Source organism: Caenorhabditis elegans, chromosome V (genome assembly GCF_000002985.6).
Source record: "Caenorhabditis elegans chromosome V".
Classification (NCBI taxonomy): domain Eukaryota; kingdom Metazoa; phylum Nematoda; class Chromadorea; order Rhabditida; family Rhabditidae; genus Caenorhabditis; species Caenorhabditis elegans.
Window position 1 is genome coordinate 10,825,004 of NC_003283.11, and position 22,124 is coordinate 10,847,127.

Genomic DNA, 22,124 nt, shown 5'->3' on the forward strand with positions numbered 1-22,124 from the left:
TCCTTTCAGATGCGACAAAAATGAGACAAAAGTTTGATGATACTGGACAATACTTAACGATATGGCTTGTTTTTACGGTTTCATTGTTCAGCGTAGTAGATTCAATTATTCTCACTGGAGCTCCAGACTCTTATGCGAGGTGGGCTCACTTTTTTTTGAATACGGCGAAACTTCATAGACCATTTTTTAGGTATCCAAAATGGGCGCACTCATTCGAAAATTCGCTATCAATGGAATTGAAAACACGACAATCCGATGGAATGTTACTGTACACAGACGATGGTGGAACTCATGGAAATTTTTATTCACTGACAATTGTAGAAGGTCATATTCAGTTAGACTTTAGGTGAGTTTTTTGTCCAAGAAATCCAGAAATTGTAATGAAAAAATCTTGACAGCTGCTTGAAAATTTTTTTAATAAAACTGCCATAAAAATCCTAGTACTTTTTCTCCTCATGTTGGAACAGCAAGTCAGACGCCCAATTTTTCGAGTATTCATTTTGTGTTTCAAAATCTTCAGATTTTGACTTTCAAAAAATAATTAAAAAAAAAAACATTTAACACGAATAAACCTGCACTCCGTATCGTCCGGAATCCTTAAAACCGGTCACACGTTCAGTTGGGCTCGCCAGGCTCATGAATTCTATTTCAGATTTTCTTGATATAATTTTCTTTAATTTCTAGGTTAGGTGACAATTCAAATGAATTTGGCCAACGACGACCAGTGAATACAATTCGAATAGAAGAAGTAAGTTTTCTTGTGAAATCTCAATTTATCATGAATCTACATTGTACATCTTGTGACCACATACTAATCGAGTCTATCATTTCCGACTTCCTTTTTACTTTTTCTTTGTCTATTTATACCCAACGGTCATAAATCTGCGAATCAAGTTTTCTCCGACACATTTTGGTGTTCTTTGAGCAGTCGAGCAATGCCGCCGTTATCCACTGCAAACCCATATATTTTATACTTTAAGTGAGCTCCGAGAGCACGTCCCAAGGGTTTAAGTCACAAAGGAACAAGTGTCAGATGAAGAAAATAGGGTGTTGCAATGTTATATAAAATCTTTCAGGGGAATTTATATTTGTGAAATCAAGGTTTTTTCCAGGTTAGAATAGATGACGACAAATGGCATACGTTGACGATATTTCAATCATGGGAAAATGTGAAACTGGAGTTGGATTATACTCTTGTTTTCAAGATTCTGAATCAACGAAGCTTTGTATTTGGAAACATTCTCAAAAATTCAGATGTTTTCATTGGAGGATTACCACCAGTAAGATTAATTATGTAACACTGTATGAAATGATTGTATTCAGAATATGCACATGCTTCCCGTAATGAGTTCTCCTCTTCGTCGATACGCTCGTCATTTGGCAGTCAACGTGCGCAATTTGATGTACCGCCAGTATCCCCAAGGTATGTAAATGAATCAAGATCATCGGTCCCACACTTTCAGCACTTCCTGTCTTAAGACTTGACCAAGTTGAACGAGATAATGAAGTCGTTAAAGAGTAAGAAATTTTACCAATTACATTTCTAATTAGTTATTTTTATGGATATGAATATGTATTAAGTGTAATTCCGATTCACTTGTGTGTATTGATTCACTTTAATCACTGACCTCTTGGATTTAGAAGTGTGTTCTGATCATCTTATGGGTTGCACTGAAAACGTAATCAATCTTAAAAAGTATGTACCTTATAGTGTATGTAAAGAGTATCCAAAACTTAATGATAAAATACCGTATGAAAATTGGTTTACTGTTCCAAATCTCTCAGTCACACTATTTGTAGCTTCGTTGTGATACATCTGTATGAAAATCAAAGGAAAAATGGAAGGAAAAATAATAAATTGTTATTCAGGTGTCACATCTCCTCAGCTTCTGGAATCAGTTGGAACACGCACCAACGAAGACGACCATTGCAAGTCAAAATCGGTTTGTTTTCTTCATAAATATTTTCAGAAGAAAAAATAAAATTTTTCTGAAAATTATATTCTCCAGATGTCTTCACGCGAACAATTTGTGTGCCTCAACGATGGTGAATGTTATTCATCAAATGATGGACCACATTGTGACTGCCAGTTCTCTGATCATGACGGAAGGAATTGTGAAATTGGTAATGCTTTTTTCATTCATTCCCATAAGATTTTTTTCATTTTTGCGCGGGATAGTGACGAAATTGAAAGAGAACACAAGCGGAAGCAAAGAAACCAAAGATTGTGGGAAAATTCTTTTTGGTTTCAGAAAAAAACGACGGAGAATTAACATTTGGAGGTGATGAATGGGTCGGATATGATGTTTCATTGAATATATCAGCTGCAGTGAGAGCCAAGAAAGAAAATCTAACATTGACATTCAAAACTGTACATGGGACATCTATGTTGTTTTATGCGGGAGATGAAAAGGTATTTAATTTGAATTGATTACAGTTTGATTTTTTTTTTTAACGTTGGAAGAATAAAATTAGAAGTATAAAAGTAGTATAACAGTGAGTTCTTAAAATTAAATATTGCCCATTCCTTCAGAAAATAGTTTTTCGTTTTTTTTAATTTTTAACCCGAGCTTCTTTTATTTGTACAATTTTGAAATACCATGCTCAACGAGAGAAGCCTAGAGAGAGATATAAGCCTACAAGTTGTGAAAACAAATCAACCGTTTTTTCTCCTAACGTAGTAATGATTTATTAAAGTTTTCTATTCTCTTTTAATATTAAAGTTGGAAGGAATTTACAGAGTTATCTTCACGTAATGCTCCAAGATGGGGCTATAATCGCTTCTTCGAAATTTGACGGCTCCGATGCTCGAATCATTCGAATGTTCAATTCATTTCCATCTCAAAGATATGATGATGATTCCTGGCATACAATAATTTTGGAGAGATCTCTTCAAATGGTAAACTAAACATTTCATTAGTCCCTTCTAATCTTAAGGTTTCTAATCAAACGGTTCACGGCCCAAAATCACTCTAACCCCAGATCAAAATTTTTATTTTCTTCCCAAAATCAATTATTCACACATTCCTGGGTTTTAGCATTCGGAGGAAATGGTGGCGATACATGTAAGTTTGTGTGTCACAGCTCATTAACGGATCGAGAGAATCGCACGAGCTTATTACACAATTTTTCACCCTTTACTGGCAGACTGTTTGCAGTTCGCAGTGTCTTCCAATCGCTTTCCCATTTTCAGTTATTCTTTCCAAAATACACACAGTTTTCTAAATATTTTACATTTTCAATTTTCCATTCGGTTTACCCGCATGATTAAAATCTTTTTCCTTTTGATAATTGTCCGTTTATGACTTGTCCGGTCATTTGAGAATATTACAGAGGATCCACTTCTGGGTTTCTCCAGCAGTCGAAATAGTTTAGAGAAATATGCCAAAACACACCGGCCGATAAAGTTTGCAGTTTCAACCTTTACCTATGTTTCAATTCAATCACACCCCATTTTCCCCTTCTCCGTTGTTAAATTAATAATTAATTACAATTAATATTTAATATTTTCAGATGACTTTGATAGTTGATGGCCGGAGGGATGAAATTCGGCAGTATGCACCTGAACTTGATTGGATATCAAATTCATTTGGTTTTCTTGGTTCAATACCAAAACATAATCCATCGAAAGAAGTGAACAGAGTATCATTTCGAGGTTGTATGAAAAAAGTTCGATATGACATAGACGCTACAAGAATCTTATTAGTTAATCTGGCCGATCAAAGTTACGGTGGAAGTGTTGTCAAAACGGAAGGAGATATTTCATATTCCTGCAAAAATCCATCACAGCGATCTGATGTGTTATCATTCACAGAAACCTCATCATATCTCACACTACCACGTTGGAATAGTTTGTCAAGTGGAAGTTTGTGTAAGTTAATAGTTTTCCTTCTACACTTGATTTTAACGAGCACTAAAAAATTGTTTGAAGAACAATTATTATTTTACGAATTTCAGCGTTTCATTTTCGAACCACGTCTTCAGATGGCTTAATCCTTTATCACGGAGTGATGCAACACAATGCAACTGACTACGTGGCATTTGAACTCATCGACAGTCATTTATTCATGATTATCAATCTAGGATCCGGAGTAGTTCGACTTCAAACAACATCTATGAAAGTCAGTGATGGTGAATGGCATCATGTTCAATTAGACAGACTTTCACGAACTGGCAGTGTAATTGTTGATGCTATCAAAATCGATTTTAGTACCCCAGGAGTGTCTGCAAATCTTATCATCGATGATCCTATTTTTATTGGAAACGTACCAAATAATTCACTGGTTTATCCATCATCTGTGTGGTCAATTGCACTTCAAAAAGGATACACAGGATGCATCAAAAATATTCGAATGAATGGAGTTTCTACAAAAATTGGCCAAGAATTTGAAGCATCCAATTCCACTGGAATTGAACTTGGATGTTCTTTGTCAAATGAATTAGATATTTGCGAACCGAATCCATGTCAGAATTTCGGAAAATGTAGCAAAAATTTAAACTCGTTTGATTGTGACTGTTCGAATACAAATTTTGAAGGAAAACAATGTGAACTCGGTAAGTGGACGTGGCAAACAAAGCTTCAAAATTTTAGTTTTACAGAACAAACTGCAGTTGAAGTTAATGGAGAAGAATCAAAAGTCCACGTACTGGCTCACACAAAAGTTTCACAGGTTGAGCATATCAAAATTAGATTCCGAGTGAGTTCTACCTTTGAAAATGAATTGTGAAAAAAAAGTTTGCAGACTACATCATCAAGAGGTGTATTGTTTGATACGGGTGCAAATGGGAAAAATGACAAGATTACTGTATTTTTGAATGATAGTCAACTCAATTTGTTTCTTCAAGACTCATCTACAAATAATGTTAGTTTAATAGGAATCGTGTTTTTTTGACCAAATTTGAATATTTCTAGACATTTTCTTGGGGTAAATCGTTATCTGATAATCATTGGCACGAGCTGCAAGTGCGAAGACTGGGCCAGAAACTTTTGCTTTATTTGGATGGATTTTGGAGTCATAGCAGTAAGCTGTGATACGTAATCATTAATCTAAAACCTTAATGCTTTCAGTATATCTTCAAAATCCGATTTCTGTCGAAATTGACGAGGTTGGCGCTGCATTTTCTGTGCATTCATCGGCGCCACCTCCAAGAGACGAACATTTCAAAGGATTTCTTTCCAAGCTAGTTTTTAACGGAAATGATTATCTCGCAAAAACAAAAATGAACAGTGCTCAATTGAGCAAGTCGTCTAGCCGAGAGAGCAAAGGACAAAGAAATGTGTAAGTTTAAACATCCTCCTCTATTTATTCAATTAATTTGAAAACGTTTCAGAAAAACAAGAATTGCATCAATATCTTTCACAAATTCGACGGGTTATGTAGCTTTTTCTAGTGACAAAATATCAGGATTAACTGGTTCATTTCGGGTTCAATTCAAGTTTCAAACACTTATGCGATCAGCTCTTTTATTTTTCACTTTGCCAAAACATGATTATGATCAATCATTTCGATTGCAAATGCTCAACGGGAGGTTAGATAAAGTTTAAGAAATTAAAAAATGAAAATTCTCAGATTGAAATACACTTATCGAACATCTGGCCAAGAGTTTCACACAACATCTCCAAAACTTCCCCATCGTCAACATCTTAGTGATATGAGATGGCACAATGTTTTAATTTATCAAGATGAAAAAACACACGATCATGTACTTCTTGTTGATAATTCTTCGACAACATTGATTATTGATAAAATCAAGAAAGTGGAAAGTAAAATGTCTGGAAAACTGTATTTTGGAAGTAATCCACTCGGAGTATCAAGACCATCGAATGGATTCAGAGGGTGCATTTCAACACTTCGAATAAATGAAAATGCATTGGATCTTTATGAAGATGCTGATAGTCGAATGAAAGTGAATAGAGGATGTAGTGGTTAGTTTTTATAACTGTTTATTTCAAATGCAAACAATAAAATAACTCTTAAATGGAGTATTTAGAAACAGAAGTTATTCCGACTCCTCATCGAATTCGGCATTCCGGTATCCCCCTCTAATCTTTGTTTTCTAAAATCTATCGCTCTAAAATTAATTAAAACCGCCACTTTCTATTTCAGTTTTAACACTTTTTGAGTTGTTTCAGTTTGAATGCAAATTGCTGAATGTTTATAATTCAGGGCCAATAGCTCGATGTATAGAAGATGCATGTGCAAACCATGGACGATGTATTCAGCTTTGGAGCTCAATTCGATGTGATTGCAGTCTGACTGCTCATTCAGGAGATCGGTGCCAGAATCGTAAGTTCCCAAACATGCAATACAATTATGTTTTGAAAGTTTAAAACAAACAATATATCGGAAATGAGTAAAAGCCTCACTTTCCTTATTATATTATATTTTTTCCTTTCATTAGAAATGCATTCCTATCAGTATCGAACTTTCTCATTATCTTTGCAATTTAAACCCTCAATGCATTGATTGGAGTGAACTTGTTCTATTCTTTAAATCTGTATCGAGGGTAAAAGTATTCAATATTTCCTGAATACTTATTATTACTTGTGCATAACTTGTGACTACATGAAAATTTCGGGATAGTATGTTCAACTGTCACTTCCACATTCATATTTATTGACCGAGAAGTACAAGCAGTAATCAAAAATAAACAATATATATTTCCAATTCCATTAAATATATTTAAAGCCAAACTTTAAGATACATTTTCAGCCTCCACAACAGTCCGATTTGATGGAAGTCCTTCTGCGATTTTCTATGAATATGCTCCAAACGAGAGACCAACAACAAGCAAGGACTATTTTGTATTTTCATTTCGAACAACCCAGCCAAACGGAGTATTAATATCAATCGAATGTGCTGCCGATCAAGATTATTTTACAATATTCTTGAACAAAGGTTACTTGAATGCTCACTACAACTTGGGAAATCGTGATCATACAACAAGTTATCACACTAGAATTCTGAATGATGGATTTCCACATGTCATTAAAATATCTAGAACTGAAGCAAATATGACAATTCAAGTGGATAAGCTACCATCATTACGATATCGACCAAAAAGAGCAAGTGATCTTGTTTTGTTGAATATGCAAACCAGAATATCTATCGGAGCAGCATTCAATACTAGGCATTTGGATCAAAAAAGGTGAGCAAAAGAAATATTTGCTCTTTCAAGTTTTTTTCAAATTTACTATAAACTTTTAGAAAAATTGTTCGTTTTTTTTAAACAAATTTTAGACTGTTACGTCATCGTCGAAATACGGAGATTTTTGATTCATATCAGGGAGAAATATCTGGAGTCAACGTCAATGGATTGATGATTTTGGATCTTTATGAAAATGGTGAGAGCACTTTTTTCTTCATCTTCCCACACAATTCTTTCCTCTGTGAACCAATTTCTCGTATAAATCTTGCATAAATACAATCATAAATACAAATAGGATGCCATTTCCGTCTTCCCCCTCATTCCTTTCAAAGGCTTTCAAATGCAAATTCACGGAAACTTGCTCCATTTCTAATTGATGGCTTCCTTCTTCTCACCTCGTTTTACAAGTTGAATTCTCACACAGATTCAATATGTATTTTGCCCAATGAAATTGAAAAACATTATTTAATATTCTATTGCGTTTTTTTAACATAGATGCGTATTGTGAATATTTTTGTTTTCAGCCTGATTCTATTTTTTTCATAAAGCATAGAATTTATGAAAAGGATCATTGAAGCGTTCAAAATCTTTCGAATTAACAATACATTTTCGTAAAGTTAGACGTTGTATGAAGCGTCTTTAAACTTTCAAAATAGTCTATGAATTGTCTTGAATTGCTTTATGGTGTACTTGTTACACATCTTTCAAATTCTTGTTGAATTGCCTAAATTAAGGAAATGCCCAGTCAAAATACATATAATTAGAGGCGTCGTATATGAAATGTGAATACTAAAACTACTGGAGAAGAAAATAGTGCTCTACTTTTTTTCCGATTTTCTTTCGTTTTCTTCATTTCGCATTTGGAAACTAATCTTCTTTTCCAATTTTTCTTCTTCTCGCCGTTCCAAAAACTCGAAAACTTCCGTCATTCTCATCTCACAGGCATTCGTTCTAATCCTTTTTTCTTCTCTCTCCTACCCGGCTCCTTATTTTTTGGTTATTGCATGTATCTTTCTATTTATTTTTAAAACTTAGAGAATAACATAATAAGAAACATAGGAAAATTTTCTGAATATGTGTATTAATATTAATGTGAAAGTGCCAAAGTGTTGAGGTTTTGTGTAGAAGAAGCGAGGAAAGAGCCGACTCTTCCTCTTCTTTTGCTCTCAACGACTTCTTCTTCTCAATTATTCACGAGAAAAGTGGTCAGTCAGGGGAGAAGAGCTCTGCACGTATTCTCGTTGCTTTAGTAGCTTTCAACACTTTGAAGATCCATCACACCATGATTTCTAGTGGTTACCCATCCGGGGGACACATCCGCCTACATTCAAAATAGATCTCAAAAAGAGAAAGAAGAATCGTATTTCATTTTCAATGTCATCTCTTTCTTTTGTGCAGTAGCTCATGACACAAATCTTCCTTTTCCCTAAAACGAAAGTATACTTCTTCTTCTTCTTCTTCGGCTTCATCTCCAGCTGCAGCAGCTTCTTCCTATTCTCACAGATGTTTTCCATCTCATCCACACTCTAGTCTTCTTAACCCCAAACGACCGGCTTCATGATGAAATGACGTGAAAAATGCATGAGGTGTGAGAACTCTCCTACCACTTTCTTCTGCTTCTACCGAAAGATCTTGTTGAGCTTTCCGCCCGTCTCATTGGCCCACTCCTTCTCATTCTATCCGTTTCAAACACCCTCAAGCTTTCTGATGCATGACCACTTTCGGCCGTCTCACTTATAATTTTATTTTTTTGTTGCACTTTTGAGATTCTCACGATATTTTCGTCTAGAAAATTGCATTCTTTTTCCGAGAACACTTACATATTCTAGCTTATCTATCGAGCTATTTTTATTTTTGATTCGATGTAGAGTTTTTCTAATCTTAAACGAACAAAAAATTTGACCGGGTCTGATTAAGTTTATGCTTGTAATAATTATCTGGTCTAACTGTCTTATTTAAACGGGAATAAACTATGGAACATTCAGCCATTCATGTACGCCCTTTCGTTTCTTAATTTTGAAAACTTACATGTATAGTGACCATCTTCAAATAAAACTCTACACAATAGCTGCTGAAACTTTCCAAAAGCGCAAAAGCCTCGACCTATTTTTAAAACCTCGACCTATTTTTCTAAATTTTTCATCAGACTTCTCTTGGTCTGTAGAAATTTTGAATTTTTGATTTTTTTTTTTGACAAAAATTTCGAGAAAAAGTTGAATTTCATTTCCGTAAGTTAATGATATTTTGTGTCAATTTTCAGTTTTTTTTCCTCTCATTTTTCTTCTTTCTCTATCTCAGTCTCCTTACTAACTTATTTCCCACCCACTACTACTTTTCAAAAGCTTTTTTCAACACATAACGTGGCCGTACCTCAGTTTTTCGAAAATAGTATGCAATCAGGTAGAGAATTCGAGAAAAGAGACTCTCCTTCTTGGTTGCTTCGTGTCGGTCTTCTTCTATATATCTTCCTTTTCGAGCCACCCAAATCGATTCCGCCTCACATCACCTTTGACCTGTTGTCATTATGTTTCTTATAACTTCGTCATTTATTAATTTCTATTCTTAGAGTTGTTGACCTGCCTAAACAAAGTCCTACATATCCGTGATACTCGGACTTCTCCTCTAACTCATAGTTATTGAGCCTAACCAATTCCGATGTCCACTATACCACGGTGCCCATAAAATTTTGTAGTGTTTGAGAAAGAAATAAAGAAGGAAAAAAGGCAAGTCACGGGGAGGCAGGAGAGAAGAAACCCAATTTGTTTCGAAGCACATACAACTCGATACGCCTTCTCTTTCTGTTTTCTCTCTTTTTTTCATCTGTCTCCTCCTCCTCTTCGTTTTTGTGGTAGCAGAGAAGCTTACAAGGATTGCTCTTCAGAAATGAAAAAAAAAGAAGTTCGGTCATAAAAATGTTCATAAATGAATGTTGAAGTGTGTAGGATAGGCGAAGAAAGATGGGAATGAGCCCAGAATTCAAAAAAAAAACTTTTCTACTTTCCTCATACTTTTTCTTATCATTCCTTGAATTTATTTCAAATAAAAATGGATATTTTTTTGCCTGTTTAAAAAGTTGAAAAAGAGATATCAACTTTTTCTTGCTTGGTATTTTCCCGAGAGTAGCTTACAAAATTATTCAGTGTCCAATTTTTGTTTATTTTTTATTAAAATGTCAGTAACACGCTCAGGTTTGAGCATTTTCCAAATAATTTAATGGAATAGAAAACTACATTGTCATTCTCAGTGTGCCGTTCTCTTTAACGATTCAAGTTATCTTTTTGCTGTCAGTGAATTAACAATTATATTCACATGTCTGTAGCTTCTCATAACACTTCCAATTATTTATTATTTATTTGATAGTTAATTTTTAAATTTCAGGTTCTAACCGCATCCACACCATTGGCGCACCCCAAACAACAGCTGTATCGGAGCAAGTGAGCAGTGAATCAGAAGAAGACGACGAGCTAGCGGAAATGATGATGGCACATTCCATCGATGAGGTTAGTAAGAAAATTGCAATTTCACACTTCCGACCGAATATGCTGGTTTAAATTATTGAAAATAGTGGTTGTACCGCAAACACGAGAATGAAAAATGCGGAAATCTCGAAAGCGTGTTTGTCGATCTCAGAATTTGTAAACTGAAATGAGATGAGCAAGAGGTGGAAGAGTAACTGAAGATAGGGTTTTTATAGATTTATAACATGCAATGTGATTCATTCTAAGACTGAAATAAGATTTGATTAGTAATAGGTGATTAGTAAGATGAACACATTAATCTGTCGAATCTAGTAATAAAATAAAGTTTATATAAAGAACAAATTAATTTAGTTTCTTTTAAGTATCTGTATATAATTGTAATACTGTCAGAGGAAAACCAATTGGAAAAATTCAAGACATGCAACATTGGTAGCAGAGAAGGAAATCATGTTTAAATCTCACTCATACTTTAAGCTCAAAACCAGGGCTGTGTGATAATTGCCAACCAATTTGCCGCTTGCCTAAAATTTTTAGGCCCGGCAACCTGTTCGGATGCCGCATTGCCCTGCTTGAAAGAAGGATAAAAAACTGTACTATACTTTTAAAAGTTGCAGTAGAATCAAATGATTCCACACATATTTCGAAGTTTTGAATTCAAACATATAAAAATCGTGAAACCAAAAAAATCCTATAAAAATTCTTTATTTTATTTTTGATTTTTAAAAGTTAACCAGCAATCGACCAATCTATTTTCACAATAACAAACACTTTGCATTTCTTTAAAACACATACATATAAGTGTTTTCTACTATAAAACGAAACACGTAAAATAAATTGCAAGAAAAGAAAAGGAAGGCGGTACTTGATGAATCACTTGCACTAATGTGATTGTGCAACATCCTCTTGTCTCTTCTTTTTCTATTCTTTTCGAGTAAAGTAGGAAAGTATCGAAGATTTCGAATCTCCAATCTTTTCTCTTCTTCTGCTTTTTAAAATAGCTCTAGTGCCGTCTAGAGCTTTTGAAAATAGTAAAAGTTGCTTCAACAACATGCAAATCACATTTTGAACGGAACACAGACCACCCGCTGTGTTTGTGTTTCAGAAGGGTCCTTCTTTTAGCAAAGAATGGAATATTCAAATGTTTTGGCTCTCCTCCACTTGAAGACAACGCCTTTGTGAACAAGCATCAACGGCTTTTTCTCCTGCTTCTGCTTCCAATAAAGCTTCTTAGTCTCTTCAATTCTATTCCAAACTAATTAGTAATCTACAGAAATTGCCAGACTACCCTTTTCAGAATTTTCACAAATGCCTTTTATTCACTCTTCTTGTTCTTGTTCTTTTTCTTTTTGAAGCTTCATTACAATGTGTACTCATTTTAAATACTAACTAAAAATATTTTGAACATAGCAACATATTTTCTGTTCAAACTGCCTAAAGCGAGTAAAATTCCATTTTCGTTCGAGTGAAAAAGAAGATAAATCCAGTTTTATGTAGCTGTGCGTATGCATTTCCGAGAAGAGCAACACGCTGCTCGTCTTTGGCTCAATGTGCTGACAGGATTCAGAAAAAAGCTCTATCTCAACTGACAACATGTTTATTTGACAACTTTATATGTGTTACAATGTGCAAATTCGCATTCACGTTTTGCACTTTCTCTCTCGTTTGTCTTGACTGATAGAATTGTTTTGTGAAGACTACTGACTACTGGCAATAGTCGCCGTTTTTCATGAGAATAAGTTATTTCGGAAATTTTCATCTAAACGAACTTTAAAAAAATAAATATTTGATTTCCATAATAATTAATCTCCAGCCTTTTAAGATGACCTCTCATTTGTGGGACTACATTTAGTCTCAGTATATTCTCGCGGTCATATTAGAAAGCACAATAAATTCCTATCAGTACAATTAATTCAACGAAAAAACTCAAAACGGCAAGATATGGGGAAGCTTATTTTTGATTTGCTTTGATGGTTAACTACTTTGAGTTCTCAGAGTTTTAGAATTTTTTTGAAAAGGTTTTAGGAATGTTAGACTTGACCAATTCCTATTTTCTCAGATAAAATTTATGTTTTTATACCTTGGAAAATTCCTACCTTCATAAATTTCAGCTGCGCGAGATAACATATTAGATTTACCAGTTTATGTTTCCCAAAATTGAGTTAAAGTAACCCCTATTTAGTTTTTCCAATAAATGACGATGGCTAAAAACTACACTGTAACTGATTTCAAGTGTTATATTTCTTGATTTCTTGATTTCATGTATTTTGAAGTGGGATATTGAAATTTTAAAAACAACTTGGGATATGCTAGTAAAAGTTGAAAGCGATTCAAAAACTTTCTTTACCGATATCAAATAAAAGTGATCTTCATATATATATATATTGTTTTTTTTAAATTTAATTAAATTTATTTGAATAATTTAATATGATTTTCAGAATCCAAACGAAGCACTCATCGAGTCATTGGCTCCCAGCTGTCTAAGTCTTGAAGAACAACAGTCGTGCTTCATTGATACTGACGATTCAACAGGTAAGTACTTTTATTCTTCAGTTCTCAGTTTTTCCCCTTCAACACCATCCCAGTCAAAACGTGTTCTGGTTGGTTGACTGCTGGCGGCTCTTCCAAAAATGGGTGGTCAATCCCTTTGGGAGCTGTTCTCAACATTCACAAGAACCATAACTTTTCTGAAGGCACTCCGCCTCCACAAAAAAGTTTTAGTGTGCGATACTGGGATGCAAGGAATAGAAAAACTAAAAACCTCATCAATCTTAGACACGCAATTAATTTTCTTTTTTGTTGATCCTGGTTTTGTTTATCTTTTTTCGTTACAAAAAAAAGAAGACAACGAAACAAAGAAGGCGGGGGTAACGGAAGGAGATGCAGATAGGAATATAAGAATACATAACACAAATAATTTATTTTCGAGGGTTTCGAATTCGAATCTTATTCTCCCTCCTTCTGCTCCCCCGTTCCTCGATTTATTTCCGCCTGGACTACTGTTCACCTTCCAAGAAGAAGCCGTACACAAGAGTGTCACAGGCTTCATTCGTAAATAGGAAGTGTACATACAAATTGAGGTTTTCAAGAGATTATTCTATCCTGAAATTTGTTAGCCACGTCATATCTCATCTACTTCACCTTGCCGTAGACTAGATATTAACTATTTCCTCTCACTTTTAGTTTCCAATTACTTCCCCTCCGTTCTCGCTTTATCTCGTCTTGAAGTTCGGTGAAATTGTGCGCGAAAATCGTCGGCCCCTATTATTTCAAAGGTCGGAAGTGTGCAGCAGCCGCCTCTCCGGAGGCTACTGGACAAATCATAAAAGGTGTGAGAAACGAAGAAAAATGGCCTAGTCAACCAACAGCTGCTTTCAATTTTTCTTTGATGTCCTTCTCCTCAGCAAACTTATGACCTAATATTTTTTGAGCTTGCAATTTTGGAACTCATTGTTGTTTCTAGAGTTTGAATTGGTTGCACAGAAATCCACTAATTGTAAAACCTAGCTTTGAACTATATCAGTTTCCCATTTTCTTTTTTGGTGTAACATTAAACATTTACTGAATAATAAATAGGTAAAACCAAAACACAAGTAAAAAGTAAGCGACTCACTTTTGCGAAATTTTCTAATTTTCTAATCCTCCTGAAGAGCCAGAGTGTAAATCTCAAAAGTTGTTCTGATTTTGCATGTTTCCATTTCAATTTATTTTGTAACTTTACTTTTAAAAACCAAGCTTGTACATTTCGAACCACTTTCACATCATTTTTTCAAATGAAATATGAATATTTTGAATAGATTTTGAAACATGAGCTCAGTTGCCTGAGGCAGTGACCCCCATCTCTACACTTCATTCCATAAAGTGCTTCACGCACTTTTTGTTTGGTCCGCCTGTGCCCATTTCACATCTGTTTAGCCGTTTGTAGGTGTCCAAATTAGTTTATAATGTCTCTGTCGTGCTTCTTCTTCTTTATTTTTCAATGATGTTTACGGAGAAGTAGCTGTAAAAGAAGACGAAGACGAAGAATCAATGAGAAGTAGTAGAAAGATTGGATAATCCCGGGGTGTCCTCTTTTCATTCATATGGAATCCGGTCAAAGTGCACCATTGCACATACACACACTTATTTCGAATGTTACATACTCCACCGGAAATCTTTGAATTTTCGGAATGAATGATGGATTAAGAGACGGAAACAAAAGAAGCCGTGAGCTTCTCCAATTGCTTCTCAGGAAAGCTCATCCTCTTCGTTTTTAATGCTAATTTCACAAATTTCATTTGCAAAGATGTTATCTGACGCCTCATTAGATTTCTCACGCACTTTTTCAAAAAGAACGTCTTTGCGGATCGAGTAGTCAACTTCTTGACACTCATTGAGTTTTGTGAATTATTCAAAAGTTAGAGTCTCCTTTTCTTCCCCTCTGCTCACTGAGTTCATTCATTTTGAGTTTCTTTTCTCTATTCTATAAAATTGAACTTTTCAATAACTTTTTTAAATTTCTTCCAATGCCTTTTCTGGTCTTCTTGCAATATTTGGATACACTGAAATAAAACATTAAAAATTAATTATTATTTTATTCTTTCTAGTAGCACCGTGAAAAATAAAATTGTTAGGGATTTCTTTGTTGATAGGAGATAGTAGTATTAAATTGCCAGAGTAACTATGACAAATATATTTTTCGCCTGATTTTTCATAAAGTTTAAAGGCATTTTCACAACCTTTTCCTGACATAAATCTGGAAAAACGAAAAACTATAGAAAGTCCGTCTCGGAATATAAAATCGTGTAGTACAGAGGGTACACCATTGAAATGAGAGCACTCCCCGGGGAACGATACAAAAAGTGAGAGGTCTCTCCAGCAGCTTAAGCTGACCCAGATATGAGAAGAAGAAGACACGTCCAATGTTTCCGGTTGGTTATCTTTGAGCCTCATCACCAGGTTATATATGTCTCTTTATTTGTCTTTTTCGTATTTAGAAAGTAGGATAAAAGTAAGATGCTAGAAATTGAGATGTTTCTTAAAATTGTGATTTATGTGTCACTTAGGTACTGAAAATTTTTTATAGTTTGCGTCAAAAATAGCAATAATACGAAAACACGTTTGAACAACTTTTCAAAAATTAATCCCATTTATAAACTAAAAATTTAGACTGTTCAATCAACCGGAATGGAAATTTAAACCCCCCCCCCCCCCCCTGCAAAAAATGCTGCCGTAGCTTTGCCTAGAGTAGGCAGGAGAAGGCAGTAGTTCGACTTTCGGCAGAGCCACGACAGGACTTGTATTTTTTCCTGATAGTGAGTGTAACTACCCATCTTACGAATTACCGAAAAATTATCTAATCTTCCTACCCAAAAACCTTGTCAAAAATATTCGTCAGTATATTGTGAGAAATAAATCTAACCAGGTACTCTCTATATATCTCATAATCTCATCAATTGAATGCATTCTGTCCTATCATTGGATTGAATCGAGTTGTTTTTCAAAATTGTCGGTACGGCGATGTCTCTCTCTCGTCCCCTTGCCGGTTTCCAGATAAAAACGAGGAAGAAGTAGTATTCGAAGTCTTCGCTGTTGCCTTTTTTCCTTCAAAAATCAAATAAGAAGTATGTCGTTTCGCTTCGTTTTTGGCTCGCCGCTCCTTCTTGCTTTCTTTAATTATGTGTCGTCGTTGCCAAAAATTTGTGAAGATAGCTGAGTGAGATGCCGGGAGGAAAGAAGCTTGAAAAGACATGACTTGTCTCAGTGTCCAGAAAAACGGAAAGGACGCGTCAAAAATTTGCTTCATGCTCTTCCTTTACCCCCCTTGAGCTTTCCGATCTTCATTTGCATTGACAAGTTCACAAGAAATGTGTCTCTTCTCACTTTACTTCTGTTCAGTCATTCCGAATATGTTTGCAGACCTGAAGCTCACCACATGTTTCTTGAATTATAGTGAACTTTTTTGTTTTTTGCAAAATTTATATGGAAATCCACAATTATTTTTTAATATGCTCCAAAAGTATATTCTTCTCCCCATAAACCATAAATAGATGCCTACCTCATTCCAACTACTTCCCCAGGTTATTGTGCTTCCATCTTATTCTTGTGTTATATAAATAAGAAAAGAATGAAAGCCGCATTTTTTGGTTGGTCCTCTAACCAGTTGTGTGTGTCTGAACACCTCGGCGGCACTCCTCCAATTTGTTTTTTTTTCTTGCTACATTTTGACATCAGATGTTATGTGTTGATTTTGCAGAGTTATCAATATTTCTGGTTTTAATGATTTGAAGATGGACAACGGAAAAATCTTTTCATTCTTCAACATTCCTCTATCCAATTAGATCTCTTCTGAAAGTTTCCAATTTCTTTTGTAATATGATATCTTTCTTTCCTTTCCTGATCACCTTAAATCTTAAATATTCAAAGGCTCCACCTCCCTCTTCCGATGGTATTCCTTGAGCATTTGCGTGGTGGTACGCCACGTGGCACGACTACAGTATCCCCAATATTGTGTCTAATGAATTGGAACGACGAGCAATGTCGCCAACAATTAAAAAGTTATATTCCAAAGTTTGCATCGAATTTTGATGCTCCTCGACATGTTCCTCAGCCGCCCTCATCTCCATCCTATGATTATGAAGGAGATGAGGACGAGGAAAAAAAGGAAGAAAAGGATCACGGAATCGCTGATCGAAGCATGAATGATGTGTCCGGAGAGACTACTGGTAGGATGTGTTTTGGTTGTTGATTGTGTTGAAAGGGGCAATTCGAGTTTAAAATAGTTTTTATAAATGTGAGAAAAAAAATGTAATGTTTCCATTTTCAGGATTCTTCTCGCCAGTCCTTCCAACTGTTGCCAACTTTCCAACTACAAGACAGACTGAACGTGAGTTTTTAAATATTTGGATCCGGGTGCTTTAACTGCTTTAAACAAACATTGCGCAACCAATACTGGGAATCTAGTGGAATATGTAAGCATTGTTTTTGTACATCCTAGTCTTAAATATTCTTTAAAAAATTAAAAAAAAAAACAGCTGATTGTGACTAAAAAACAAAAAAGAAATCCCTCCCATGTTTCTGTGCTATTGCCTCTCGTGTCTTTTGTCGAGCTTCTTAACAGATCTATGTGCGCCTAAAAATGATCCACTAGATTTCCATCACTACTAAATGAATGCTGCCCCAATAATGAAGCCCTTCTGATTTATTTGCGAATTTAATTTCCTATAAAGCAACCAGATTAACCAAACAATAACCCATGTGAAACTAATTTTGTGATCTTTTTTCAATTACTAATACGTAAAAATAACAATCACTCCATTTTCGCTTCGATTGTACATATTTTCACCTCTTTCAAACTCACACATAGTGGTTTGGTTTCTTCCAGCAGAAACTACGCGGAGACCTCTGTCGCCTTCAAAAATGACACCTTCTCTTCCTTCTCCTACCACCACCACTTTGCCTGTTTTCTTTTTGTCACAAATCACTGACGGCGATGAATCAGAAGATGAATTTGACGGCTCCGGTGACGATCTCTTTGGTGGAGATGGTGTCGGAATAACAGCCGCAACACAACCGTCGGTGAAGCGTACCACGTCGATTTCTGTTGTAACAAAAGTACTAACAACCACTTCTGAACCTAGCAGCACGCATCGTTCGACGGTTCTTCCTAGACCGTATGCGAGTGTGAAAGAGGCCGCTGAGCAGAATCCAGATTATTTGGGAGCAAGTATTTGGAATCAAGTGGATACTTTACCTGAACCTATGGTCACAGGACCTGCATGGAGAACAAATAAGTCTTTGACTACAACAGCAACAACTGAAGCTTCTTCAACAAAAAGTAATCGAAAGACCACCACGACGACAACGACGTCAGCAACGACTACAATTCGTATCCAACAACGACCAAATTACGGTGAGAACCACAAATGAGAAACACCTCGCTTGCCGTGTCTGCTCTGAATTCTTTTCCCCCAATTTCTGTCTGTCCGTCCTTCCCTTCATTCGTCGTCTACTGCTTTTCTACGTCGTTTTGCTCCCAAAAACTTTAAGCTTTCAGTGTCTTTTATTTTTCCTATTTTTGGCTGACTTCAATACTGTCTGTTGTTTGAAAATTTAATTTTCGTTATCATTTGCCAATTGAAAAAACGCTACTGCCTGCCATTCCAGTTTTGTGGAATCTACTAAACACCTCTAATCTTCAGGGAAAGTGTAGGTTTTTGAAGGATTATCTCAAAGTAGAAGTTAGGAAAACAGGATATGACGGATATGAGAGAATAATTATTCTAAGGCCTCACCAACACCTGCTCTCTGAAAATAAGACCACGATTTGTGAAAATTTTCTTGTTGTCAAGTAGCAGTAGCATAGAACGTTGTAGAGAGTCTTAAAATATTATTAAAAATTTATGAAAACTCACATATCTTGTGAATTTAACAATTTACCAACTGCTCAGCACTTGGTAAAATGCTTTCAATTTCTCAATTTTCGCACAAAAAAATTCAACTGTGTTTATGACTTGGATACATTTTTGTTTACATCTGTAGTGCCAGTAAATAGTGCCAATAAGATTATATCAGTTTTTATTTAACTCTTGCCACTCGTTCACCAAAATCCATCAAATTTGGAGTTTCGATTCAAATATATTCTTCATCTCCTTTAAATAATTCTCATACATATTAGTTTAAAAGTATTTTGTTGAAATTTTACCAAACTCCCGGTGAGTTTTTAGAGTTCAACGACAAGCATCAGAGTCATCGAAATTCCTCATTACCCTTCACTCACATTTCGTCTACAAAACACACATATTCGGGATTCTCTTTTTCTGTTCTCCATCCATTCCTCTTCTTCTCTTCCAATTCCTTGTCTCTTTGACGATGCCGTCAACGAGTTTCCCCCATCAAAAAGCCTTAAGAGCAGATGATGCGTGAATTTGGCAGAGGGTTTCGATGCATTTTGGCTTTGCTCCAGCCGTTTCTTTTTTCTTCAACCAATTACCGATCGCCTTGGTAACCTTCTTTTCCTAAGAAAGAAAGGCATTTTTTGTTTCAATGCCAGGCATTCCCGTCTGGTGCTTTTCAACGTTTCCCCATTTTCTCATCGGTTTTTATGAACGAGAAAATACTGAAAAAAAAACACTAGGAGAGCTATGAATCTATCAAGAGACATCAAAAAGATCTCATGTAAAGTAAACTATGCATAATTCATTGGAGAAGAAGTTGACTCTTCTTCTTTTACATTTTCCAATACTACGTAATGGATGCTTAATCCTCAACTCTTTGACTACCCAACTGCCGTCGCCTAAGATCATTTTATGTGATTGTCCTCCGTCGGAAGTTCAACGTTCAAACATTTAGTTTATGGTAATGTTTTTGAAGACGTCAAAAAAGTTTTTCTCTCTGTAGGAGGCGGCTTTTGAATGAAAAAAAACCCTCTTCACTCCTAACTCTGACTTTACCCTTTCACCATTATGTGAAAATCTCATTTCCCATCGGCAATTTTGTTTGCGAGCTACCTACCACCTCCAGTTAGAATATTCAATAGGCTCAACTTTTCTTTTCTCTTCTTTCTGTTATTCTAGTCAAAGCAAACACTGATATAGATTTGTAGTCCTAGCAACCAAGAAATCCTGAAGACCTGAAGATTCTTTTTTCTTCATCTCCCACTTTATTTTCCCATGTTGTACTCCAGGAAATGTGTTGAGAGCTGACACAATTATCCAAATGAGCTGTGACATACTGCTCCTTTCAACTCTTCCACTTTTCCTACCAATAACTTTATTTTCTTTCTTTCTTCTGTCCTTTTTTGCTTGTTACTATAACTATGTGTGAGTTTATATTGTCGTCAGTTTTAACGATTTTTTCACTATTTTTCCCGTCTGTTTTCCTTTGTTCAAACCCCCACTATGCGTCAATATATTTTATTTTCATTGCAAATAAGTTTGGCTTTCTGTGTGTCCCTTCTGCATATACATTTACTCGCGTATTGATTAGAGCGGGTCACTATTTTTGTGTTTTTGTTTTCCTAAGACAGTTATTTTCAGATATTGATAACGAAGTTACTGCTCTAATAACAAGTAGTTTGGCACCACAAAAGACACGCCCAAAGTCAACGCCTCACTTCACAGTATATCCAGTAAGACCTACAACGCCTATGGGAGATACGATCACAACAACAATGCAGGTGAGCCTTCGAATTAAAAAAAAATGAAGTTTAAACCATTGCAACTATTCCAGGCCGCCACAGTAACCGATTTCCCACGAACTCCACTGATCATGTGCTCCAGTTTGGCAGTAATTATTGCCATTGCTGCAGTCGTGTTCTTTGTTTTCAAATGCAGACAAAATCCGCCAAACTCTGAACACTACACCATGGTAAGCTCATTTTGTTATGAAATGCTAAATTCAAAGCTATTTGTCTGATAGTGAGCCAAAAATTTCCATCTGCGTAATTAATTATATTTTTCAAATTTATGAATTTTCAGGCTATGAAATCTCAATCAGGCTATACAGCAATTGCTCCTGAACTTTCACCTCCCATGAACCATGACCGGAGCAACGATTCATGTACACAACCATTACTTGCAAAACCACACGTGAGTTTTTTATTTCCTTCCAGTGCGCACCCATTCAATCTTTTCGGCTTCTTTCTCTTCTACTTACTTTTAATTGTTTTCTCATTTCAGATCAACGGAAACGGTTATGAACCGCTGAAAGGCGCGGTAATAGCCAATGGAAATGGAGCAACGGCCACAATGATGAGAAACGGAAACGGGAATGGGGTGGCAAAGAAAAAGGATTTTAAAGAGTGGTACGTATAATCCATTTCTTCAATCAAAACTCAATACAATGATGATTAAAAAATTCACTTTTGTCTGCAAATTGCCACAACTTCAAAACGGGTACTCATCAGATATCACTTCGATTGGTTCTCATTTTTTGAATTTTTATTTTTAAATTCCTTTGAATGATGTTTTCCTTCAACTACTAGGAAAATACTCTGTTCACCTCTTTGTATTCAGGTCTTTCTCTCATTAATTTTTGATCAAATCTTATTCATGTACTCATTCATAATATCTAATAAAGATTTCTAATAAAACCAACGAACAGCTTATAAAGGGCAAAATCAATTACTCGCAAATATACCAGAACATAAGTCAACGGTGTTCATAAGAAGTTATAATAAGAAGTTATATATATATATATATATACAATATTTAAATTTCCCGAAAAAACGATATATTAAAATTAGTTTCATCCCTGGAGCGAATTTCCGATAATTATCCGCAGATGCAGCTCTATTTCTGGTTTTTTCCAGTTCGGGCTAATGTTGAAAGCGTAAAAGTTAATGATATAATTTCGCTTTCAAATGTTCCGGAAGTTTTGTGTGCACAATATTTAATGAAGAAAACTTTGATATAAAAGTCGAAAATTGCCGAGGTAAAGCGAGATCTCAAATCCTAATACAAAAGTTATCAGCAGACTTGAATCAGTATAAATTATCAAAGAACAGGCCATCGCTATGTG

At 35.4% G+C, this 22,124-nt stretch overlaps 1 protein-coding gene and 10 non-coding genes across 23 annotated transcripts; 7 read left to right on the top strand and 4 right to left on the bottom strand.

Annotated features, from left to right (window-relative positions):
- Window positions 1–7: 7 nt before the first annotated feature.
- On the top strand, window positions 8–21,700 carry nrx-1 (Neurexin-3-beta; the record flags this gene model as incomplete). 13 transcript variants are annotated; one of them, NM_001276930.3, is made up of 29 exons in its annotated part: window positions 21–139; window positions 191–346; window positions 685–748; window positions 1,113–1,280; window positions 1,324–1,423; window positions 1,870–1,943; window positions 2,010–2,124; window positions 2,253–2,413; window positions 2,741–2,899; window positions 3,039–3,065; window positions 3,514–3,871; window positions 3,958–4,554; window positions 4,600–4,697; window positions 4,743–4,862; window positions 4,913–5,021; window positions 5,069–5,279; window positions 5,332–5,529; window positions 5,571–5,926; window positions 6,168–6,287; window positions 6,714–7,149; window positions 7,242–7,345; window positions 10,528–10,649; window positions 13,064–13,157; window positions 17,431–17,490; window positions 17,989–18,516; window positions 20,642–20,781; window positions 20,835–20,972; window positions 21,083–21,193; window positions 21,284–21,418. In NM_001276930.3, the coding sequence occupies 29 exons, from the start codon at window positions 21–23 to the stop codon at window positions 21,416–21,418; spliced, it is 5,178 nt and encodes a 1,725-aa protein (NP_001263859.1). The 13 variants fall into 13 exon arrangements, with proteins under 13 accessions (NP_001256262.1, NP_001122868.2, NP_001263859.1 ...); NM_001129396.5 differs by lacking the exon at window positions 3,039–3,065 and having other exon boundaries at window positions 11–139; window positions 21,284–21,696; NM_001276931.3 differs by lacking the exon at window positions 17,989–18,516.
- On the top strand, window positions 842–1,058 carry C29A12.21. The gene has a single exon (NR_069368.1). It is a non-coding gene; the product is annotated as an Unclassified non-coding RNA C29A12.21 (non-coding RNA).
- Window positions 2,349–2,369, bottom strand: 21ur-10209. The gene has a single exon (NR_069369.1).
- On the bottom strand, window positions 8,221–8,405 carry C29A12.16. Its single transcript, NR_069371.1, has one exon. It is a non-coding gene; the product is annotated as an Unclassified non-coding RNA C29A12.16 (non-coding RNA).
- Window positions 8,221–8,422, top strand: C29A12.20. Its single transcript, NR_069370.1, has one exon. It is a non-coding gene; the product is annotated as an Unclassified non-coding RNA C29A12.20 (non-coding RNA).
- C29A12.13 lies at window positions 8,600–8,749 on the top strand. The gene has a single exon (NR_069372.1). It is a non-coding gene; the product is annotated as an Unclassified non-coding RNA C29A12.13 (non-coding RNA).
- On the top strand, window positions 9,568–9,690 carry C29A12.14. The gene has a single exon (NR_069373.1). It is a non-coding gene; the product is annotated as an Unclassified non-coding RNA C29A12.14 (non-coding RNA).
- Window positions 13,177–13,320, bottom strand: C29A12.12. The gene has a single exon (NR_069374.1). It is a non-coding gene; the product is annotated as an Unclassified non-coding RNA C29A12.12 (non-coding RNA).
- C29A12.18 lies at window positions 14,686–14,834 on the top strand. The gene has a single exon (NR_069375.1). It is a non-coding gene; the product is annotated as an Unclassified non-coding RNA C29A12.18 (non-coding RNA).
- On the bottom strand, window positions 16,711–16,842 carry C29A12.10. The gene has a single exon (NR_069376.1). It is a non-coding gene; the product is annotated as an Unclassified non-coding RNA C29A12.10 (non-coding RNA).
- C29A12.17 lies at window positions 16,712–16,843 on the top strand. The gene has a single exon (NR_069377.1). It is a non-coding gene; the product is annotated as an Unclassified non-coding RNA C29A12.17 (non-coding RNA).
- Window positions 21,701–22,124: the final 424 nt, after the last annotated feature.